The 20,109-nt window shown below is 36.4% G+C and overlaps 1 protein-coding gene across 1 annotated transcript in view; it reads right to left on the bottom strand.

The window, feature by feature from the left end:
* Positions 1–12,373, bottom strand: part of LOC132157949 (regulating synaptic membrane exocytosis protein 2-like) — a 98,354-nt gene extending 85,981 nt beyond the window's left edge. The window contains exons 1-2 of the mRNA XM_059567192.1: positions 11,576–12,373; positions 4,039–4,232 (exon numbers count right to left, since the gene is read on the bottom strand). Of these exons, the coding sequence (XP_059423175.1) occupies positions 4,039–4,232; positions 11,576–12,299 (918 nt within the window). The 5' untranslated portion in view covers positions 12,300–12,373. The remainder of the gene's footprint in view (positions 1–4,038; positions 4,233–11,575) is intronic.
* Between the last annotated feature and the right edge of the window lie 7,736 nt (positions 12,374–20,109).

A 20,109-nucleotide genomic window follows, 5' to 3' on the forward strand; every position in this document is an offset into this window, starting at 1 on the left:
TTAAAATTGTTAAATGTTTTTAAATTCAATTAATGCCTCAATTATAATAATGCTCAAACAGATTTATATTAGTGATCTGGGTTCAAAAGTTAAGCTATACGGACAACATCTATGACATACTGTCACTTACAGAAAATAATTTTGAATCGTCCTTCAGATGGTACAAAAATACCAAAATGCTTACAGTAGAAAAAAATATAATGGAGGTCTATGGGGCAAGGCATTCCAGATGGTTTAAAAGCAAAATCGTAAAGCTTGCATTCTTGCTAAAGTGATTATATATATTATATTATATTATATTTTCTGAGCTATAAAGTTGTCTAAATTGTCCTTTCATTGGTGAGATGACATTTCTACATGAATGAAATTCTGTTACATGTTACTGGCGTTATTCCTGTGGACACAGTTTGCTTCATGTAAAAATGTGACAAAATCCTTAATTGTTGAACAAATACTGCTAAAAAGGTTTTATATTGTAATGCAAAAAACTGAACGACTTTCGCATTGCAATCACTTTACATATATAATGTTCAAAGTGGTTATACTTTATAAACAGTAATGGTGTAATGCCTTGCCCCATAAATTTCATGTGGAAGTCATTTATACTTAATGTAGCATTCACCAGTTTGGGGTAATTTTTTTATGTTTTTGTTTCTTATGCACACCAAGGCTGCATTTATTAGAAATTAACTACAACCCGAATTCCGGAAAAGTTGGGACGTTTTTTAAATTTTAATAAAATGAAAACTAAAAGACTTTCAAATCACATGAGCCAATATTTTATTCACAATAGAACATAGATAACATAGCAAATGTTTAAACTGAGAAAGTTTACAATTTTATGCACAAAATGAGCTCATTTCAATTTTGATTTCTGCTACAGGTCTCAAAATAGTTGGGACGGGGCATGTTTACCATGGTGTAGCATCTCCTTTTCTTTTCAAAACAGTTTGAAGACGTCTGGGCATTGAGGCTATGAGTTGCTGGAGTTTTGCTGTTGGAATTTGGTCCCATTCTTGCCTTATATAGATTTCCAGCTGTTGAAGAGTTCGTGGTCATCTTTGACGTATTTTTCGTTTAATGATGCGCCAAATGTTCTCTATAGGTGAAAGATCTGGACTGCAGGCAGGCCAGGTTAGCACCCGGACTCTTCTACGACGAAGCCATGCTGTTGTTATAGCTGCAGTATGTGGTTTTGCATTGTCCTGCTGAAATAAACAAGGCCTTCCCTGAAATAGACGTTGTTTGGAGGGAAGCATATTTTGCTCTAAAACCTTTATATAACTTTCAGCATTCACAGAGCCTTCCAAAACATGCAAGCTGCCCATACCGTATGCACTTATGCACCCCCATTCCATCAGAGATGCTGGCTTTTGAACTGAACGCTGATAACATGCTGGAAGGTCTCCCTCCTCTTTAGCCCGGAGGACACGGCGTCCGTGATTTCCAACAAGAATGTCAAATTTGGACTCGTCTGACCATAAAACACTATTCCACTTTGAAATAGTCCATTTTAAATGAGCCTTGGCCCACAGGACACGACGGCGCTTCTGGACCATGTTCACATATGGCTTCCTTTTTGCATGATAGAGCTTTAGTTGGCATCTGCTGATGGCACGGCGGATTGTGTTTACCGACAGTGGTTTCTGAAAGTATTCCTGGGCCCATTTAGTAATGTCATTGACACAATCATGCCGATGAGTGATGCAGTGTCGTCTGAGAGCCCGAAGACCACGGGCATCCAATAAAGGTCTCCGGCCTTGTCCCTTACGCACAGAGATTTCTCCAGTTTCTCTGAATCTTTTGATGATGTTATGCACTGTAGATGATGAGATTTGCAAAGCCTTTGCAATTTGACGTTGAGGAACATTGTTTTTAAAGTTTTCCACAATTTTTTTACGCAGTCTTTCACAGATTGGAGAGCCTCTGCCCATCTTTACTTCTGAGAGACTCTGCTTCTCTAAGACAAAGCTTTTATAGCTAATCATGTTACAGACCTGATATCAATTAACTTAATTAATCACTAGATGTTCTCCCAGCTGAATCTTTTCAAAACTGCTTGCTTTTTTAGCCATTTGTTGCCCCCGTGCCAACTTTTTTGAGACCTGTAGCAGGCATTAAATTTCAAATGAGCTAATTAAGTGGATAAAAGTGTAAAATTTCTCAGTTTAAACATTTGCTACGTTATCTATGTTCTATTGTGAATAAAATAGTGGCTCGTGTGATTTGAAATTCCTTTAGTTTTCATTTTATTAAAATTTAAAAAACGTCCCAACTTTTCCGGAATTCGGGTTGTACACTGAAATTGATAAGAAATTTTACAAATATTAAAAAAGGCAAGTAACACATTGAATTAATTGTGGAAATGTAAGTAAAATGACTGAAATGGTATTTTCTGGTAAATTGTACTTTATAAGTCTTTATTAGCATATTTGGAAATTTTCTGCATTAATATATATAAAAATGTATTTATTCCTATGACAAAGCTGAATTTTCAGCATTGTTACTCCAGTCTTCTCCAGTGTCACATGTTCCTTCAGAAATCATTCTAATATGCCTATATATATATATATATATATATATATATTTTTTTTTTTTTTTTTTTTTTATTATTATTATTTTTTTTTTATCCAGAAACATTTTATTATTATCAGTGTTGACAACTGCTGTGCAATATTTCAGTTTTTATGGAATCTGGGATTGTTCAGGAATCTTCGGAACAGTGTTTATTTGAAATAGAAATCTTGAAAGCTTATAAATCTCCTAACTGTCACTTTTAATCAATTTAATGCATCCTTGGTGAACAAAAGTATGAATTTCTTGAATGTTAGCGCATTTTTACAAAATGGCCAAAATTAGGTTAGGAGAGCTTAACACGTACTGAATCCAGAGCATTCATAAATGCTTCATAAATATTATTTTTTGGCTCTAGGTGGTGTAGAGTTTGTGTGATCTCGAGGGAGTGACATGCACCCATCACATGCAGAGAAAAGCCCCCCCGGCGGACAGATCCCGCTTCCATCACCACAGCCGAACCCCAGCACCACATCCAGCAAACACAAGCCACAGTAATGAAAGAAGAAACAGATGATGTTCAAACTGAAAGTGAGGAGAACAGCACAGAAAGGCTCACGAACACAAACAGTGGAAACCAGTGACCCATAACATGGAGAGCAAAGGAATATGACAGTGGAAAGGGAAAAAAGAAAAACAAACTTTGTGGCAAAACGAATTCTAGCTGGCCGTCTCTGAGCGAGTGAGCGTGTGTTTCGGAGCGAGTCTCCTGGAGCGTGAGTGTGTGGGAGAGGGGGGAACCAGTGAGGGGTCTGGGGCCCGGGGCCCTACCACAGCTAACGGGGCCACTAACACAGCAATAAAACACGAGGCTGAGAGGGCATGCAGCTGACGGGGGAACCCACATTCTCTAAGTGCCATGACAGAACACACAGTCACATGGTGGAGTGATTCGCTGCTACTGTATGTCAACTACGGCAGCTGCAGCTAAGAAGCAAATTATAACAGAGCAAGCAAGAGGCTCCCCAGCTACTGCCACAGAAGAACAGAAATGAAAAACTCAGGAAAACTTTTTACAACTTAAAAAAGGGATAGTTCAATCAAAATTGTTCAACTTTTCCCTTCCACAGAACACAAAAGGAGAATGTCCATAAAGCTCTTTCCATATAATGAAATATTGCATAAAAGTCAAACTTTTATTTTCTTTTTAGAAAACTGACAGCTCTTGGTCACTGTCTGTTTTTATTTTATGGAAAATAGCAGCTTGGATATCTTCAAAAATATCACTTGTTGTACTCCACAGAGGAAAAAATAAAGTCAAATAGGTTTGGAACTACACAGAATTTTTCTTTTTTGGGGGAGGGGGGGCGGGGTGGGTGAACTATCCCTGTAACTTTCAAAAAGAAGATCTGACCTAATATTAGCGACATCGAAACAAAGACCATGTGAAAATGGAACAAAATGAAGTAAACAAAACAAGATCAATTGAAATCAAACCAGTGCAGGCTAGAGAGGTCCCAGTACCTTCTCACTATGGCTATGCTCCTCGTTTAGGGTAGTGCTACTGCATGTATCAACCCCCGAGTCTTTAACCTGGGGTTCACACCACTCAGCATCTTCTTCCAAAGAGTGGCCCCCAAAGCGCACCATTTTCTTTTGGCCCTCAGATAAGGTGTGTGACTGCTCAAAAGTTTGTCTTTTTCCCCTTTGACTGTCCCCTACAGACATGGGATAAAAACAGAAAAAAAACGTGCAGAAGTGAAAATAAATCAAAAGAACCATGAAATGACAAAGAGTGACAGAGAGAGAGAGACAGAGAGAGAGAAGAGTGAGAAAGAGAGAGAAAGAGGTGGGACATTAGGCTCCGCATGTCTCACCAAAGACATGGAGGAAGCATCGCTGCTATGCCACGTTGTATGATCCCACCAGTGGCCATCCAAATCTCCTGCGAGTGCCACACACACACAGTCACAGCACACACACATACAGCAGACAGCAGAAGTAGTTTGTGAGGACACAAGAAAACATAGACGTGGGGAAAAGATACACTAAATTCACTCAGTCATACTGTTAAACGCGTTAGTCACACTCATACTTACATTCACACTTACTAAACACTAATTGTTATGCTCATAGCCATATTTATGAGGCTTAACTATGACAATTCCGGCAAGGAGCAAGAAAACCAACGACTTGCCCCTGCTAACTGGAAGAAAACTACAGAAGAGGTCAAATGGAAAAACTTGGCTGAAGTCGCTATCTTCTACGTCTGACTAATAAGATCTGAAAAGATATTGGGACTGGGCTGTAATACGCTTAATTTGAAGGAAACACACACACACACACAAGTTTGAGCGGCCTGACTTGGCTTCAGTTTAAAATCTCTGAACTGCGTTCCTGTATTTGGACAGATATAACATCATCTGGTATAACACTAAATGGCACTGGAAATGGCATCATCAAATATGACGCCAACCGATATGACTTTATAATCAGATATAAAACCATTAAATATAACAAAGTGCTTGATCAGATCAAATATGACATTGTCCGAATATAAAATCACATACAGTATGCCTTGATTGGATACAGCATACATCTAAATGTAATAACAGATATATTATCAACAGTGCTATTTTAGTAGCTTAGAAAACAGATAAAAAAGATATATTTTTTATTTATATTTGGATATTTTATCTTGTATTTTTATATTTTCGGTTTTCAATTTTAGCAACTTTGTTATGTGCTTTAGTCCTTGTATTAGTTAGTGTGTTTATTGTATTTTATTTCAGTTCGTAATTTTCATTATTTCTAATTTTGGTTTTAAGTTTTTAATAGCTAATATTTAAAATCTCTATATTATTTTAGCTTTATTTAAATATTGTTTTAATAGAATTAGTTTTAATTAAGCAAATATGACATCATCAAATACCATGCAATAGGTATATGAAAACATCTTGTCTGCTCTAGTTTATACTAGTGCTCAGTTTAAATCTGATAGGATCAGCTAGACAAGTCTTAAACATCAGATGAAAAGAGCAAGCAATCATGCAGCAGTCTTGTAGGCCTGCTCATATTTTAAAAATATAACTTTTCCAAAGTGTAAAGTGCAGCATCAACTGTTTCAGTTTTTAGACCTACTCAGATTTCGTTATTGCGTTGGCCCGATCGGAATTAAGAGCAAAGGTCCCTTTAAATGCCAACAGGAGCTGCGTTTGAATTACAATCGTTTTTTTCCTAGTTGTAGTGATGTTCACACTCGCGTGATGCCTTTTGAAAACCTTAGGCCGGTGACACACTGGCATATTGCACCTGTCAAACATAGTCTATTTTGCCGTCAATACTGTTGACGGTGTCCTTTATCAGTAGGCTTTATATACAAAGGGGGAAGTCGTGGCCTAATGGTTAGAGAGTCGGACTGGCAATCGAAAGGTTGTGAGTTCGAGTCTTGAGTCGGCAGGAATTGTAGGTGGGGGGAGTACATGTATGAGTACATTCTCTCTCCACATTCAATACCATGACTTAGGTGCCCTTGAGCAAGGCACCGAACCCCCAACTGCTCCCCGGGCGCCGCAGCATAAATGGCTGCCCACTGCTCCGGGTGTGTGTTCACAGTATGTGTGTGTGTTATCACTGCTCTGTGTGTGTGCACTTCGGATGGGTTAAATGCAGAGCACAAATTCTGAGTATGGGTCACCATACTTGGCTGAATGTCACGTCACTTTCACTTTCACTTTCATTTATGCTCAACATTAAGTATAGATAGTGTTGTCGTGAAGACAAGATCCTGGTCTGTCGGTGGTCTCCCTCTATGTCACCTACAAAAGGAGCAGCGCCGCGTCAGGCACGATTCTTGTGTGTAAGGACACAGAAAACGCGAGGCAGCCGTCACGCAACTGACACAGAGCAGAAACGCCACGCTCACGCCACGCAGCCAGTGTGACACCGGCCTTAGAATCAGCTGCAGGGACTTCCGCCACTTAATATGTTCGTTTGGAAACACGAAAATGTATATGTTCCGCACACAAAATATTGCATTCGGTCATTCGGTACACACGTGCACCGTACCGAAAGCCCTGTACCGAAACGAATACACGTACCGTTACACCCCTAATATATATATATATATATATATATATATATATATATATATATATATATATATATATATATATATATATATATACATATATTAGTTAAATAAAAGTATTTCATCCCATTTGACTATTTAGAACCTGATGTCATTGTTTATTCACCTTACGTTGTTCCAAACATGCATGAGTTTCATTCTTCTGTTAAACACAAAATAAGTTCTTTTGAAACAAATTTGGAATCAAACAGTTGCTGGTATAGCCATTGACTTCCATAATATAGATAAAAGCAACTGTCTGATTACCAAAATTCTTCAAAATATTTTCTTTTGTGTTCAACAGAAGAAAGAAATACATACAGGTTTGGAACATAAGGGTGAGTAAATGATGACAGAATGTTCAGTTTTGGGTGAACTATTTGGTGAAACCAGGTAATCGAATTAGGCCATGTTTTTCCATGTATCTCAATGACAAAAGTGGCCCAATTAACCTGGGACCAAACAATAACAGCAGCTACAATTATTCCAGTGCACATTCACACTCCACTTATCTGTGTCCCAAATGTCCACTATCACCACGCTATTCTCCTGGAGCACTGCTGTGTTCTCTCTCTCTCTCTCTCTCTCTCTCTCTCTCTCTCTCTCTCTCTTTCTCTAGTAAAAGCGTAAGCGAAGTTGTCTTTGTGGCTACGTTCTGGGATCTATTTCTCTCTCGCTCTCACGATCTCGGCAGAAGGCGGAAGTGCTGATTCAGGCCTGGGCACAGCTCCCAGGCCGCTAGCGCATGGTTCTCCATCACTCTGACAACTCAATAAAAACCCAGTGTAAACTATTAATTGGATCATTAATTATTGATGCTGTTTTTACTACAAGTGAAGGGGACAGGAGAACAGGGAGAGACACAGACCACAGAGAGTGACATTGCGTGCAATCATAAAATGAATATTGATATTTGTCTCCATGAAGGTTCCAAACAGGACAGCATTGCCTAAAACTGAAGATGCGATCTGATCGGTTCCCCTTTGGCATGACATGGAAATGGGAGATTCACAATGAATGAATGTCATTCATTTGCATGCTCTATATGCCCTACCCAGTTCACTACTGTCAACATTTTTAGTCAAAAAAATATATACATTTCTAATAATTATGAATTTTAATGTGCTATATTTTGCTCATTTTAAAAGTGCAATTTTAACAATGGTTCCTATGCAAATAATTACAATCAAATAATTTTTAGTCATAATTATTTACTAAAAAATATTATTATTTACTTTTTTCATTTCATTAAAACATTAATAAAATATTATAGTTCTTTCTACACCCATGATAGATAAACCTGTTAATCCTGTAAATCTGTATAATGATGGGTAATATATTGATGCACATGTCTCTTTAATTACTAGGTCTGCTAAGAACACAGAGTACTGAAACATGAATGTAACCCTGACCGACTCCTTCAAACCTTTTCTCCAGTTCTGTCTGCACATCTGCTGATCAATAGAGAGAAGAACAAATAGAGAAAGAACACTACACTAAATCACATGAGGGTCTCCTACTGCACATTAACGTTTTTACAAAGCTTTAGTGTAGGCCATCCCATTTCAGGGTGTTTCTGCTGACAGTTTAAAGAGCAGGAGACATGAATCAAATGCATAGTTGACAGTAATTATATCTGTAATGTGTCATTGGGGAAAGCTCCACCCCAAATGTTTTGTCCATTACATAATTTGCCATGAATCGTACAAGGTTTTATGGCTGCTTTGAGAGCAGGTCTGAATGCAGAGTGAGCCGAGAGCCAATCACAGTGGCTTATCCTGATCCGAAAACAGGCCTGCAGCCAAGCGGATGCCATGGTAACCTGCTTTCACCTCATTACATCTGATCCTCACAGTCAGACAGCAAAACAAATAATGTCAAAACCTGCAATAAGGAAGACTGAAATATAAACTGTCTGCTAGTCTGCTTTAACAAATCAAAAAAGAATAACCAGTTCAAGTTGATCTGAACTAGTGTCCAAAACATCAGATGTCCAAAGTGATTATTTAAAAAAGCGTTAAAATTCTTTCCTACCTAATTTAATATACTATACTGGAAGGTTGCATCATTGTGGTACTTTCCAAACCCAGCTCTCACTGCCTCAGAATATGCGTACTTCCATACTATATTATACAGTATGCAAAACAGTGCATCAAGCGAGATGTCTGAATAAGCAATAATCATAAAATTGTACACTACTGTACAAAAGGTGTCGTTCAAAAGGGGTCAAAAGGTCCTTTTTAAAAGAAGGCTTTTTTGTTTCCCAAGGCTGCATTTTTTTTTTATTACAGTAAAACCTGTAATATTGTGAACTATTACTACAATAGCTGTATTCTAGTTTAATATTTTTTTAAATATAATTTAGTCCTGTGATGTCAAAGCTGAATTTTCAGCATCATTACTCCAGTCTTCATTGTCACATGATCGTTCAGAAATTTTTCTAATAGGCTGATTTGCTGCACAAGAAACATTTCTTATTTTTATCAGCGTTGAAAACAGTTGTGCTGCTTATTATTTTTGTAGAAAGATTAAGATTTTTTTTACAGGATTCTTTGGTGATTAGAAAGTTCAAAAGGACAGCATTTAATTGAAATAATTGTAATAAAAGTATAAAAAAACAAATAAAAATAAAAAACTTTTGAAAAGGAGTGTATTTTTACATGAGTTCAGCGGAGACCAGTAGAAATGGGATAAGCCTTAGAAAATTGGGGGGAGGGGGGGGGGGGGGTTATATAATCAATAATAATTCACATCAGTTAGGCATAGTTTGTTTCAAGTCAAATTTTAAACCAAAATTACTCTGTCCATCTGCTATTGGTCACACAGACAGGTAGCTCCGCCTCAAATTTGCACCATTGGCTGATCCACTGTTGCTATACCTAGCCAATCAAACAAACAAAATAAATGTTTTGAAAGCACCACTGTTTACACTTTTCAGGGCAATCAGCCTACTTGTGGTTATTGAACTAGCACATTACACTGAAATAGAAGAGAGTATTTTAACATTACAACAAACAAAAAATACACACACCATAACTGTGTGTATTTAAATCAGCTGAACTAATATTACAATGATGAAATCCAGTACAATGACTGATTGTCTGGTTGTTATCATGCAGAAACGCTACTATCCCTGTGCCGTATCTCCACTGTGCTCGGCTTTCATGTGCGATAAAGCTGACGGGAAAGGCAGTCTTATCTGGCCTGATGTGCTCTCCCCTCCTCCCTAAAACCCACCTGACCTTCAGAGAGAGCGTTACTCCTCTCCTCTGGTTATAAGTGTGGCTATGAAACCTGGAAAAGTGGAACATCAATAATGTAGAGCTGTACGCTGGGTTTTGTCCTCGGGATGCTTATATAAGTGGCTCGGGCATTTGTTCTCAATGCAGTTCTCCATCCCGCCTCCATCATCCAGACTCAATCACGCAACTTCAAAACTCACAATCTAATATGCAAAAATGCATATCATATGCATGTCATAAAATAGTCCAATACGTTGCAGTACCAGGAAAAACGTGTAATCAACATTTTTCTAATCTTGCCTTTTTGGATACATTACACCAAGCTTGTTACAATGTATTTTTGCCCGCAATTCAGAACAAAAAGAGTTGAATGGATATAACAACTGTATCGCTATATGAAAGGAAACTGCCAAACAGAAGGCACATATACATACATTAAAGTGCATTTGAAAAAAAAAACAGAGAAATTGTCTAATAATGTAATAATAGGGGGTTTACTGACATTTAAGTGACAAAAAGTAGTATTCGGCTAGTCATGTGATCTTAATACTCATTGCCTTACTAATTTCTTTGGGTTTAAAACTAGATAAATAAGTGCACCTTTAATATTAATCTTTATCTTAACATTTATCAGAATACAAAATCATCTCTATTCCTTGCTTCTCTATCATTTTCTCTCTTTCCTCTCTCAGTCTCTCTTTTTTACACGTTATTCCTCTGTTATGTAACACAGCCCATTACATCTGATCTTAGGGAGCCAAGACCCAGCAATATCTGTCATTGGATGACAATCGAGAGAACACAACACACACACACACATATATACAGAAGTAGAAAGCAACTCACACAAGTCATACATACTGTAAATGAACACCACTGTTGGAGCATAATTAACAAGTTATTTTAAACAACCAATAAAATAATCAATAATCACACACAATGACTCCTTTTGAAAGGAGTCCTTTCTACTAACACTCCCTGACTACACACACAAGCCATTCACACACGCACACTGTGAAACATCAGCATCAATTAGAGGTTATCAGCATAAAAAATATTATTCTGAAAGTATTCATAATCTTGTTACTTCCATAAAAAAATATTAGCAAAAGCTTCAAACTGATAGCAATACAGCTTCAATGCATTAACATTCACTACAGTTCAAACATATGGGGTCAGTAAAATGTATTTTTTTTTATTAATATTTTCATTCAGCAATGCTTTTCATTAATTGAAGATGAAAAGTTACAGTAAATAATAATAATGTTACAAAAGAAATAACGTTACAAACAAATGTTGTTCTTTCTAATTATTAAAAAAATCCTTAAAAAAAATCTATCAGTTTCCACACTGTCAGCAACAACATTGATAATAATAATAAATGTCTCTTTAGCACATTTGTATGATTTCTGAAGGATTGTGTGACACTGAAATCTGGAGTAACGGCTACTGAAATTTTGCCTTTGCCATCACAGAAATAAATTTAATTTCAAAATATTTCAAATAGATTTTGAAATATCAAAAATATAAACACAATATTACTGCTTTACTGTATTTTTTGAATCAAATAAACATAGCCTTTGTGAGCACAAAAGACTTCTTTCAAAAACACTATTAAATCTTACCAACCCCAAACATTTGAATGGTAGTGTACGTACATAGTATATCAATTATGAAAAAGCTGCATTACCTTTTTCGCTCACAGACTCACTCTCGATCTCCACGTCCTCACAGCTGGTGTACTCCGGTGTAGTGGCCAGTTCCTCCTCTGAGCTGCTCAGGGACACCTGCCTCATTTTGCCGCCCCTCTTGGTCTTGTGAGGTTTGGGCGGCGGCGGCCTGACGGACTCTGATTGGTCAGAACTGAGCGAGTCATTCCGCAACATGCTCTCCATCTTTTCTCTTTTACTCTTCCTTACGGCCGAGACAGGATCCAGGTGCTGCTGCCTGTAGAGGGAGTCCACGCTGGGTGGACTGTGGTTGGACCTCCAGTGGGTGTGTCCGGGACCCGGGGAGTAGGGGGGACCCCGCAGGGGCCCCAAGGGCTCCTCCATCTCTGTGTACGCCAGGGAGACATCGCTGTGTCGCCGTTCATGCCTGAAACGCGAAACCTCGGCGTGCATGCGCATCTGTTCCTCGTAAGGTTGGGGTTTGACCGGGTAGCGGGCCAGGTTCGGGTCACTGCGGTAGCGGTTCTGGTACTCCTCCTGCCGCTGCCGCTGAAGCTCGTGCTCGCTGAGGGGTGGGCCATCAGCCAGGAAGCCGGGTTCGGGTGGATACTCTTCCTGAGAGTGCCAACCGCCCCGTCGAGCGCGGAACGCACTCCGTGCTACCTCTGCGTCCTCATAGGAGCGGCCGTAGCCTCCCCGACACTGGCGGTCTCCGGCCCCGTAGTCAGACGGCGATCGTGGCATGCCGCCCTCCCCTGGGGCATACTGCGAACGCTCCGCCTTCTCCTCCCTTTGGTCGTATTTTTGGTTTGGATCCCTGGTTGTGTCAGAAAGAAAGAAAAAATAGTAGAGCCATGAACACAGAAATACTTCATTGCTATATGAATTGCAGACATATTTCAGAACACAATGACACATATAATCAACCTTAGGGCTTTTCACACTTGAAATGGTTAATCGTGGGTCATTCAAAATCCTGGTATCTTGTTTAACATTTCTAACTGCTCATAATGCACTTCACCCAAAAATAAATATTGACATTTGATGTTCATACCCTAAAAGGGGTAGTTCACCCAAAAATGAAAATTCTGTTATTAATTACTCACCCTCATTTCGTTCCAAATCCGTAAGACTTTCATTTATCTTCGGAACACAATTTACCACGATCAAGGCACATAAAGGTAGTAAGGACATGGTTAAAATAATCCATGTGGCATCAGGGGTTCAACCGTAAATTTTATGAAGCTACAAGAATACTCTTGTGAGTAAAGAAAACTAAAATAATAACTTTATTCAACCATTTCTTCTCGTCTGTGTCATTCTCCGCTGCATGTTCGTGAGAGTAACACCCATGTATGTGGTGCTGCTGTCATAGTATTCTCATAGCTTCATAAAATTAAGGTTGAACCAAATACTATTTTAATACAACCTTTCTGGGCCTGGAATGTGGTGGTTGCGTTGGTGCCTATGGAGGGTCAGAAAGCTCTCAGATTTCATCAAAAATATCTTAATTTGTGTTCCAAAGATGAACAAAGGTCTTACACTTTAGAACGACATGAGTGTGAGTAATTAATGACAGAGTTTTTACGTTTTAATCTTTGGTGGAACAGTTGCTGGTAGCCTTTGACTACCATAGTAGGGGAAAAGAGTTTCACACTGTACATTCCTAAACCAGTGTCATTGATTGGATGATTCAACCTTGCTTACATAAAAAACCATTGCATAAAGGCTCTAGCATTGCATATCCTCGTATTACATGTTGCCAACTGTACTTCCAAGACTTTCCTGAGTGGACTTTATGGGCGTATTATTTCTATTAATTTTTATTTCGGTCTTAGTTATTTCAAGTTCAACTAAAACCAGCCTTTTTTAAGATTAGGGTCAACAAGTTTGTTGTGGTTTTAATTTTAATAACCCTGATAACCAGAATATCAAAACATTAGTAGTTGTTTATTTGTATTGCCATGTCAGCATCTAAGGCTGTCTTCATGGCAAAAACTGAGTTGGAATAATACAAGACTTACATAAACACAAACTAAAAACAAAGCAGTTATAAAATATATATTTTTTAATTAGCATAAAAAAAAAATAAAAAAAAGGTTTCTACTTGATTTAAAACCGGAACGGTAAAATAAAACATGTTTCATGGAAAGGGGGTCGTACAGAACATGCACAGAGTTGGATCTTCAACTTTTAAGCAATAAGGCATGGGTCAATCTTGTTTAAACTGACCGATTTCTAGGCTTATTGTGCATAAGTAAATGAATGATCTACAATTTCTAGTATTAAAAAAAAAAGTTTCTCTTAAATTTTTTTAATCCACTTTTAAGACCACCACAAATTTTCAATATTCAATATCCAAATCCAGATGGACAAATCAAGACCCATCCTAAATTTTTTCCAAGTTCAGTGTGCAGTTTCTTGTAATACTTTGGATTACATGATAAAAAATGGTTTGTAAACAAGCTTTCACATTTGCATTAAAGTCATTACATAGACTTCAAGCTATTAACAATATTCAATCTTTCAAAAACAGCATCAAAACCCTGTAACAAATGTAAACTGTTCTTTTTTAAAAACAAGCAACATCTCATTTTAAAACTCGTGTTGTTTTTACCAAAATAACCTGCCACTAATGTGGTTACAACAGTGCCGGCTGTATGTGTCGGAGAAGACAAATGAGACCAGTGTCCCTGGCATATGAGTTTCATCTTCAGAGAGAATAAGAGGCTTTGGCTCATGGGAAGCCCAGAGAGATGCTGGAGAAAAAATCGTGTCTTTATTGAAGGGTAAAGTTTAGAGCCATCCACTGCTCCCCTATATGTGTGTTTGAGATCTCTGTCCATACGACTTCACAGCACACTAACACATGTGGCAGAAGGTGTGTGTAATACAGTACACGTTTGTGGATTAGATGGTTAATTGTTAGACTACAGATGTTCCCTTGTTAGTGTACATGTACACAAACGTGTACTGTATTACACACACCTTCTGCCACAACAAGAGCTTCCATTCTCTGAAACAGTATCATAAATGAGAAATCTTTTATTTCTTTTATTTCTAATTGCTTCTCCTACACAACAGTACATGACATTTCCTAGAGTTGAAAAACAACATGTACATTCTTTAATGTCTGCAAAAGTCCAATACAAAAAGTACCCAAGTATAAAATTTCAATATGATCGCAAACATTTATCATCAAAACCTTTTGAAAACAGTCTGAGCAAAGTCTCAACATGAACTCAAAAGTGTTTCAAGTTCTTCTCAAATCAAATATAATCTGAGCAAAGTCTCAATAGGAATTTATACATTCCTCATCAAATTCTTAAATTGATTAATCTGAGCTTAATCTCAATATAACTTCAAAAATGTCTCATCAAATTCTTCTCAAACCTCAATATGAATTCAAACAATTCTCATTGAATTCTTTCGAAAACAATTCATCTGAGCAGTCTCAATGTAAACCCAAACTTTGTCATCAGATAAATTCAAACTTGCCTCATCAATATTTTTTATAAATTAAATAATGAATATATGAATCCATAAAATATTAAATAATGGAAGAAAAGTCTCAATGTGATCATATTGTTTTCAAATAATCTGAGCTACACTTTCCACATTCATTTTTTTTTCTAAACTATTACTACTATTACTATATGTCCTTAATTGTAATTTTTTTTTATTTCTCAATTTTAGGAAAATGCTGATGCATGAAATGAAACAAATATAACTATAAAGCTCAACTATAAAACAGCAACTTCTGAGCAATAAATCTAAGAAAAATATTTCCCCTGTGATGCAAATATCAAATCACAACAAATATCACATCAAACTTTAACATACTGAATGTTCTTTTGAATAGCATATGAAGCTAGTGTACTTGCAACACAAACGCTCCAGTTCAACAACAGCTCTCTGTCTCTCTATTCTGCAGGGTGCTGTGGTCAGTAGTGTGCTGTTCAAGGGTCTGGAGCGATCTGTGAGCTGTATTTGAGCGTGTACATGCACTGACTGATTAATGATCGTCTCTTCCGCGTTACTATATTCGCCGTGTTCCTGTTGCATTATTCAACAGCAGCCTGACAGTTGTGCACCATTCACAAATCCAGTGCAGCAGACGCCTGTTTGTGTTTGGGACTGTGTTATGAACAGCAGTTTTTAAATGTATGAACCTAATATATGACAGTAAATACAGCCGATATAAACCAATACCACAAGTGCCAACTTTAGATTAGCTACACACACACACACACACACAACACCAAAAAAACCCCATAAAAAAGTTTAAATGAAAACTAAAATGAAATAAAATACTTGCAATGCATTACATCACACACCAGTTTAGGAAATAAACTGCACTAGATGCTCATTTAATCGCTAACGCCACCTGCTCTATGCTAAAGCACTGATAGCAGCACAGCTGGGCAGAGCATCTGTGTTAAGTGTGCAGGTGGACAGACACAGGTCACATACCACACAGCATTATTCCTATCTGCACACTAACCTACTGCATTTTATTTTTATCCCTAGCATGATTAGTACTGCAGCTAACCAGTGTCTCTTCCAGAATCTGAAAGCTGTGCGGATACAGAAAGAGAGGGTTAGAGGAAGTGTCACTACCAACTGACCCACTTACATGAGATTTTTAACAATGCTAGCTGTAGTTTAGTGTGTAATACTGGGAAAAAGCTCTGCACACATATTTTTCAAAGACAGATTATTCAGCACGCTAACACTGTCTAGTCAATATGGAACCAAACTTCACTGCAATAAAAACACTCTTAAATATAGCATATCTGCTAAGGCAAGTCAAAGCCTACTCCACAGAAGAAAAAAAAAAACTATATAATCTCTGGCTTCCCCTTAAAAAAGTACTGTGGTAGTACTTTGGTATGGAGATTAGCACTATGTAGAGTATCTTCTGCACTATGTATGGTACTTCTGTATATGAACGATTACCATCATGCTAGAGTTAGTTCAATTCAATTCAATGAATCATATCAAATGGTAATGCTTCAGTTAATCGTTTCAATTAACCTCTGATTAAATGATCCATTTGAGTCACAAAACCTTCTTGTAGAGTCACAAAACATCCTGTGTGGCATTATTCAAGTATTAAAATGTAAAATAGTAAAATATATGCAGATAAATACTGAAGATTGTGAACTGTGGATAATGTAAAAAATAAAAATGTAAATTAATAAATAAATAAACATTTCTTTCATTTCATTTTTAATACCATGGATTTTAGGTACATTTTATTTTAGAATTTTTTTTAGATATCTTAATTTATATATATATATATATATATATATATATATATATATATATATATATATATATATATATATATATATATATATATTCACAATATAAATCTCTTCTGCTCACCAAGCCTGCATTTAATTGTTTCAAAGTACAGCAAAAACAGTAAAATTGTGAAATATTAATATGTTTAAATAATATTTAAAATAACTGTTTTTTATTAAAATATATTTTAAAATGTAATTTATTCCTGTAACTTCAAAGCTGAATTTTTACCGATAATGTATATTTCCCTTGTGTTTATTCTTTTTTTTTCAATTTATTCAGTGTTTATAATTGCATTTATTATTTGTCAAATTTTATACCAATTGAATAATATTTAGATATTATGTTCGGGTTCCAAATTGTACATGCTGATTTTCAGTCCAGGGCATCAATGGCTATTCGAGTACTGATGATTGATTTATCTGCATAGGCAAAATGATCAAAATCCCCATCCCTAAATGACACGAAACTATTTTAAGCCATTTCAGAAGAAATACATAAAAATAACACCAAGGCCTTAATGTGGTGTGAGAGCAAAAGAACTTGAGTGTCCATAATGAGCAAGAGTGTGAGAACGACGCAATCAACACAAAATTACGGCCTCCGGGTTCCCGGCTTTAAACGAAAGAAAACAGAGAATTGTTATACCTACCTTCAACAGTCAGCCACAACCTTACTGAAATGAGGCCACACAAACTGATACTACAAAAAAAAAAAAAAACCCTAATTCAATCCTCTAACAGCATTAGAATCCTCTCGTTGTCTGTACACAAATCAAATCTTCCCTCACTGCGCTCATGTAAATCCCAGATAACACTGACTAAAATGTGTTGAAGAATTTCACGAATGCCCTTCTCTCAGATGTGAGTGATATCATAGCGCCCACTGACTTATAAGCAGCCGCAAGGCATGCTGGGGCCCGGAGCCCAGGGCGGGGCTGAAACAGGTTGAGAGGATGACCTGTGAGCAGAGGTGGAGATGTTTCTATGGGACAGGGGCAGCATTACATGCTTCAGATCGCCGCTGATTGGTGCACATTCTGCTAGAGGATTTTTATTTAATCTGGTGTAACTGTGTGCCAGAACAAAACAGCACTCTCTAACCAAACAAATCACCAATTTGTGCTCATACATCCTGATTGTTTTTTTGTTTTGTTTTTTAAGACAAAGATGATTATCTTTGTAAATATATTTCCGCTGGAACATGTAATAGCTTTAGGCAAACATGTCCAGAAAATGTCAACATCCGAACAGAAACTACTACACTGAAAGTCTTTCTGTTTATGGACACACTAAACAATATCAAAAACAGAGGTGCTCTTCTCCACTCAAGCCTTTCTAAACTGAAGCAAACTTACATTGAATACAGTGATGGCACTCCACAGTAATACCGTGGTATTTTTATACACTGTAATCAGGTACTAAATGATTATCTTAATCTCATACTATGGTAACTGTAAGAATGATACATGCACCAAAAACATGTTATTATCATAGTATGCTTTCAAATGAATGTAAATAAATAAAACCAACATGGTATTGTCATAGTACTAAATATACTAAAGAACACTGTATTTTCATGACATGATTTAAAAAAAGAATAAATAAATAAATAAATAAAGGACTTTAATTAAAATAATAATAATAATAAAAAAATTGTATACTGCCATAGTACTCTACACGTACCAAATATGTATAAAGAATTAATGAACAAACAAACATGGCATTGTCATAGTACCAAATCAATTGAAAAGCATTGTTTTTTCATGGTATGATTAAAAATAACAAGGAGAAAAAAAAATGATTGAAATAAAAACTTTAAATAGACATTTTAAAAATATCCCTAAAAATCAAAGTCGTTTTATGGTAGGACTTCAGTAAAATATTTGTTTATATACAAATCATATAAAATATAAATACAGATAAAAATAAAATAAATGTATCTGAAAACCATAGTATTATGATTAAAACCATGGTATTTTTATGATTGGAGTTCAATAAATGCAGCTTCCAATGTACTGCATATAAAATATTGTAAATACAAATAAAAATAAGATACATGCATCTAAAAAACATGGTATTATTTTCAATAAAATAAAACAAAACAAAAATAAAATGAAATTAATTGAATTTGTTTAAAAATAATAAAATGGTATACTACCATAACAGGTAAACATGTATGTGAAAGGATACCATAGTACACCTCCACTAGATAGGCCTATATAATAATAAATATAATATTCTCCCAGCAGAACAGTTGGTAGAACACTGGCACTCATGGCCAGCACGCTGTGTATCGTTTCAGAACAGGCAGACACAGGAAGAAGCACAGCACTGCATCCCGCCTGTGAACGTCATCGACGCCCCCCTCCAAACACGATGCAGACAGCCATGTGTTCCTGCCACATTTACCCCATATCCTTTCAAACAGCAGCATTCAGGCCAAGCAGGCCTGCTCTCGTGAAGCTCTAGCTGAGTGTAAAATAGGCCAAACCCCTGAAGAATAAAGCAGGAGAATCAGTGTAGGCTGGGGAACGCCTCTCTCCTTCCACAGCTCACCAACAAGACACTTTCACACACACAACAGGACACATGCTAGTTCAAGTCTGAAATAAAACATGTTTCATAGGCCTAAGTACAATAAAGACCCTTTGAGTTGGATTAAGAAATATGTTTCTTTTCTTGATGTATTTCCTAAAGCAGGAAGTTAAAATAACCAATATTTAGTCATAGCCCAGTTAAACCACACTTGATAGCTTTTAGAAAATGGACATAAGCAATTATGACACTTGGAAAACAAAAATTAATAGATGGAGGATTAAAATAACTGGATTTTGATTTCATTGGATTTATGTGATTTTTAAGTCAACATGAAACCACTAGCAACTCGTTTTACTTCAGTAAACTGACAATTCTGAGGGAAACAATTATAAAATAATGCACATAAAAACACTTTGTATTTTTTAAATATAATTTGATAACATTATTAAATATTAAAATAAAATGTTTTAAAATAAAATAAAATGCTATAAAATAAAAATAGAATAAAATAAAATGTCCTTAGAACCATGGTATTATAAAAGTAGGATTTAAATAAAATAATATAAAAATTAAAAAATTAAATAAAATGCATAGCATTATTATTATAAAACTTCAGTAAAATGAGCAACTATGACAACAATCGCTGAAGTCGTAGAATAACTGGATTTCCATTTTTAATTAGATGTAAAACATCAAATTAAATG

The sequence above is a fragment of the Carassius carassius genome, chromosome 15 (assembly GCF_963082965.1).
Source record: "Carassius carassius chromosome 15, fCarCar2.1, whole genome shotgun sequence".
In the NCBI taxonomy this organism is placed as follows: Eukaryota; Metazoa; Chordata; class Actinopteri; order Cypriniformes; family Cyprinidae; genus Carassius; species Carassius carassius.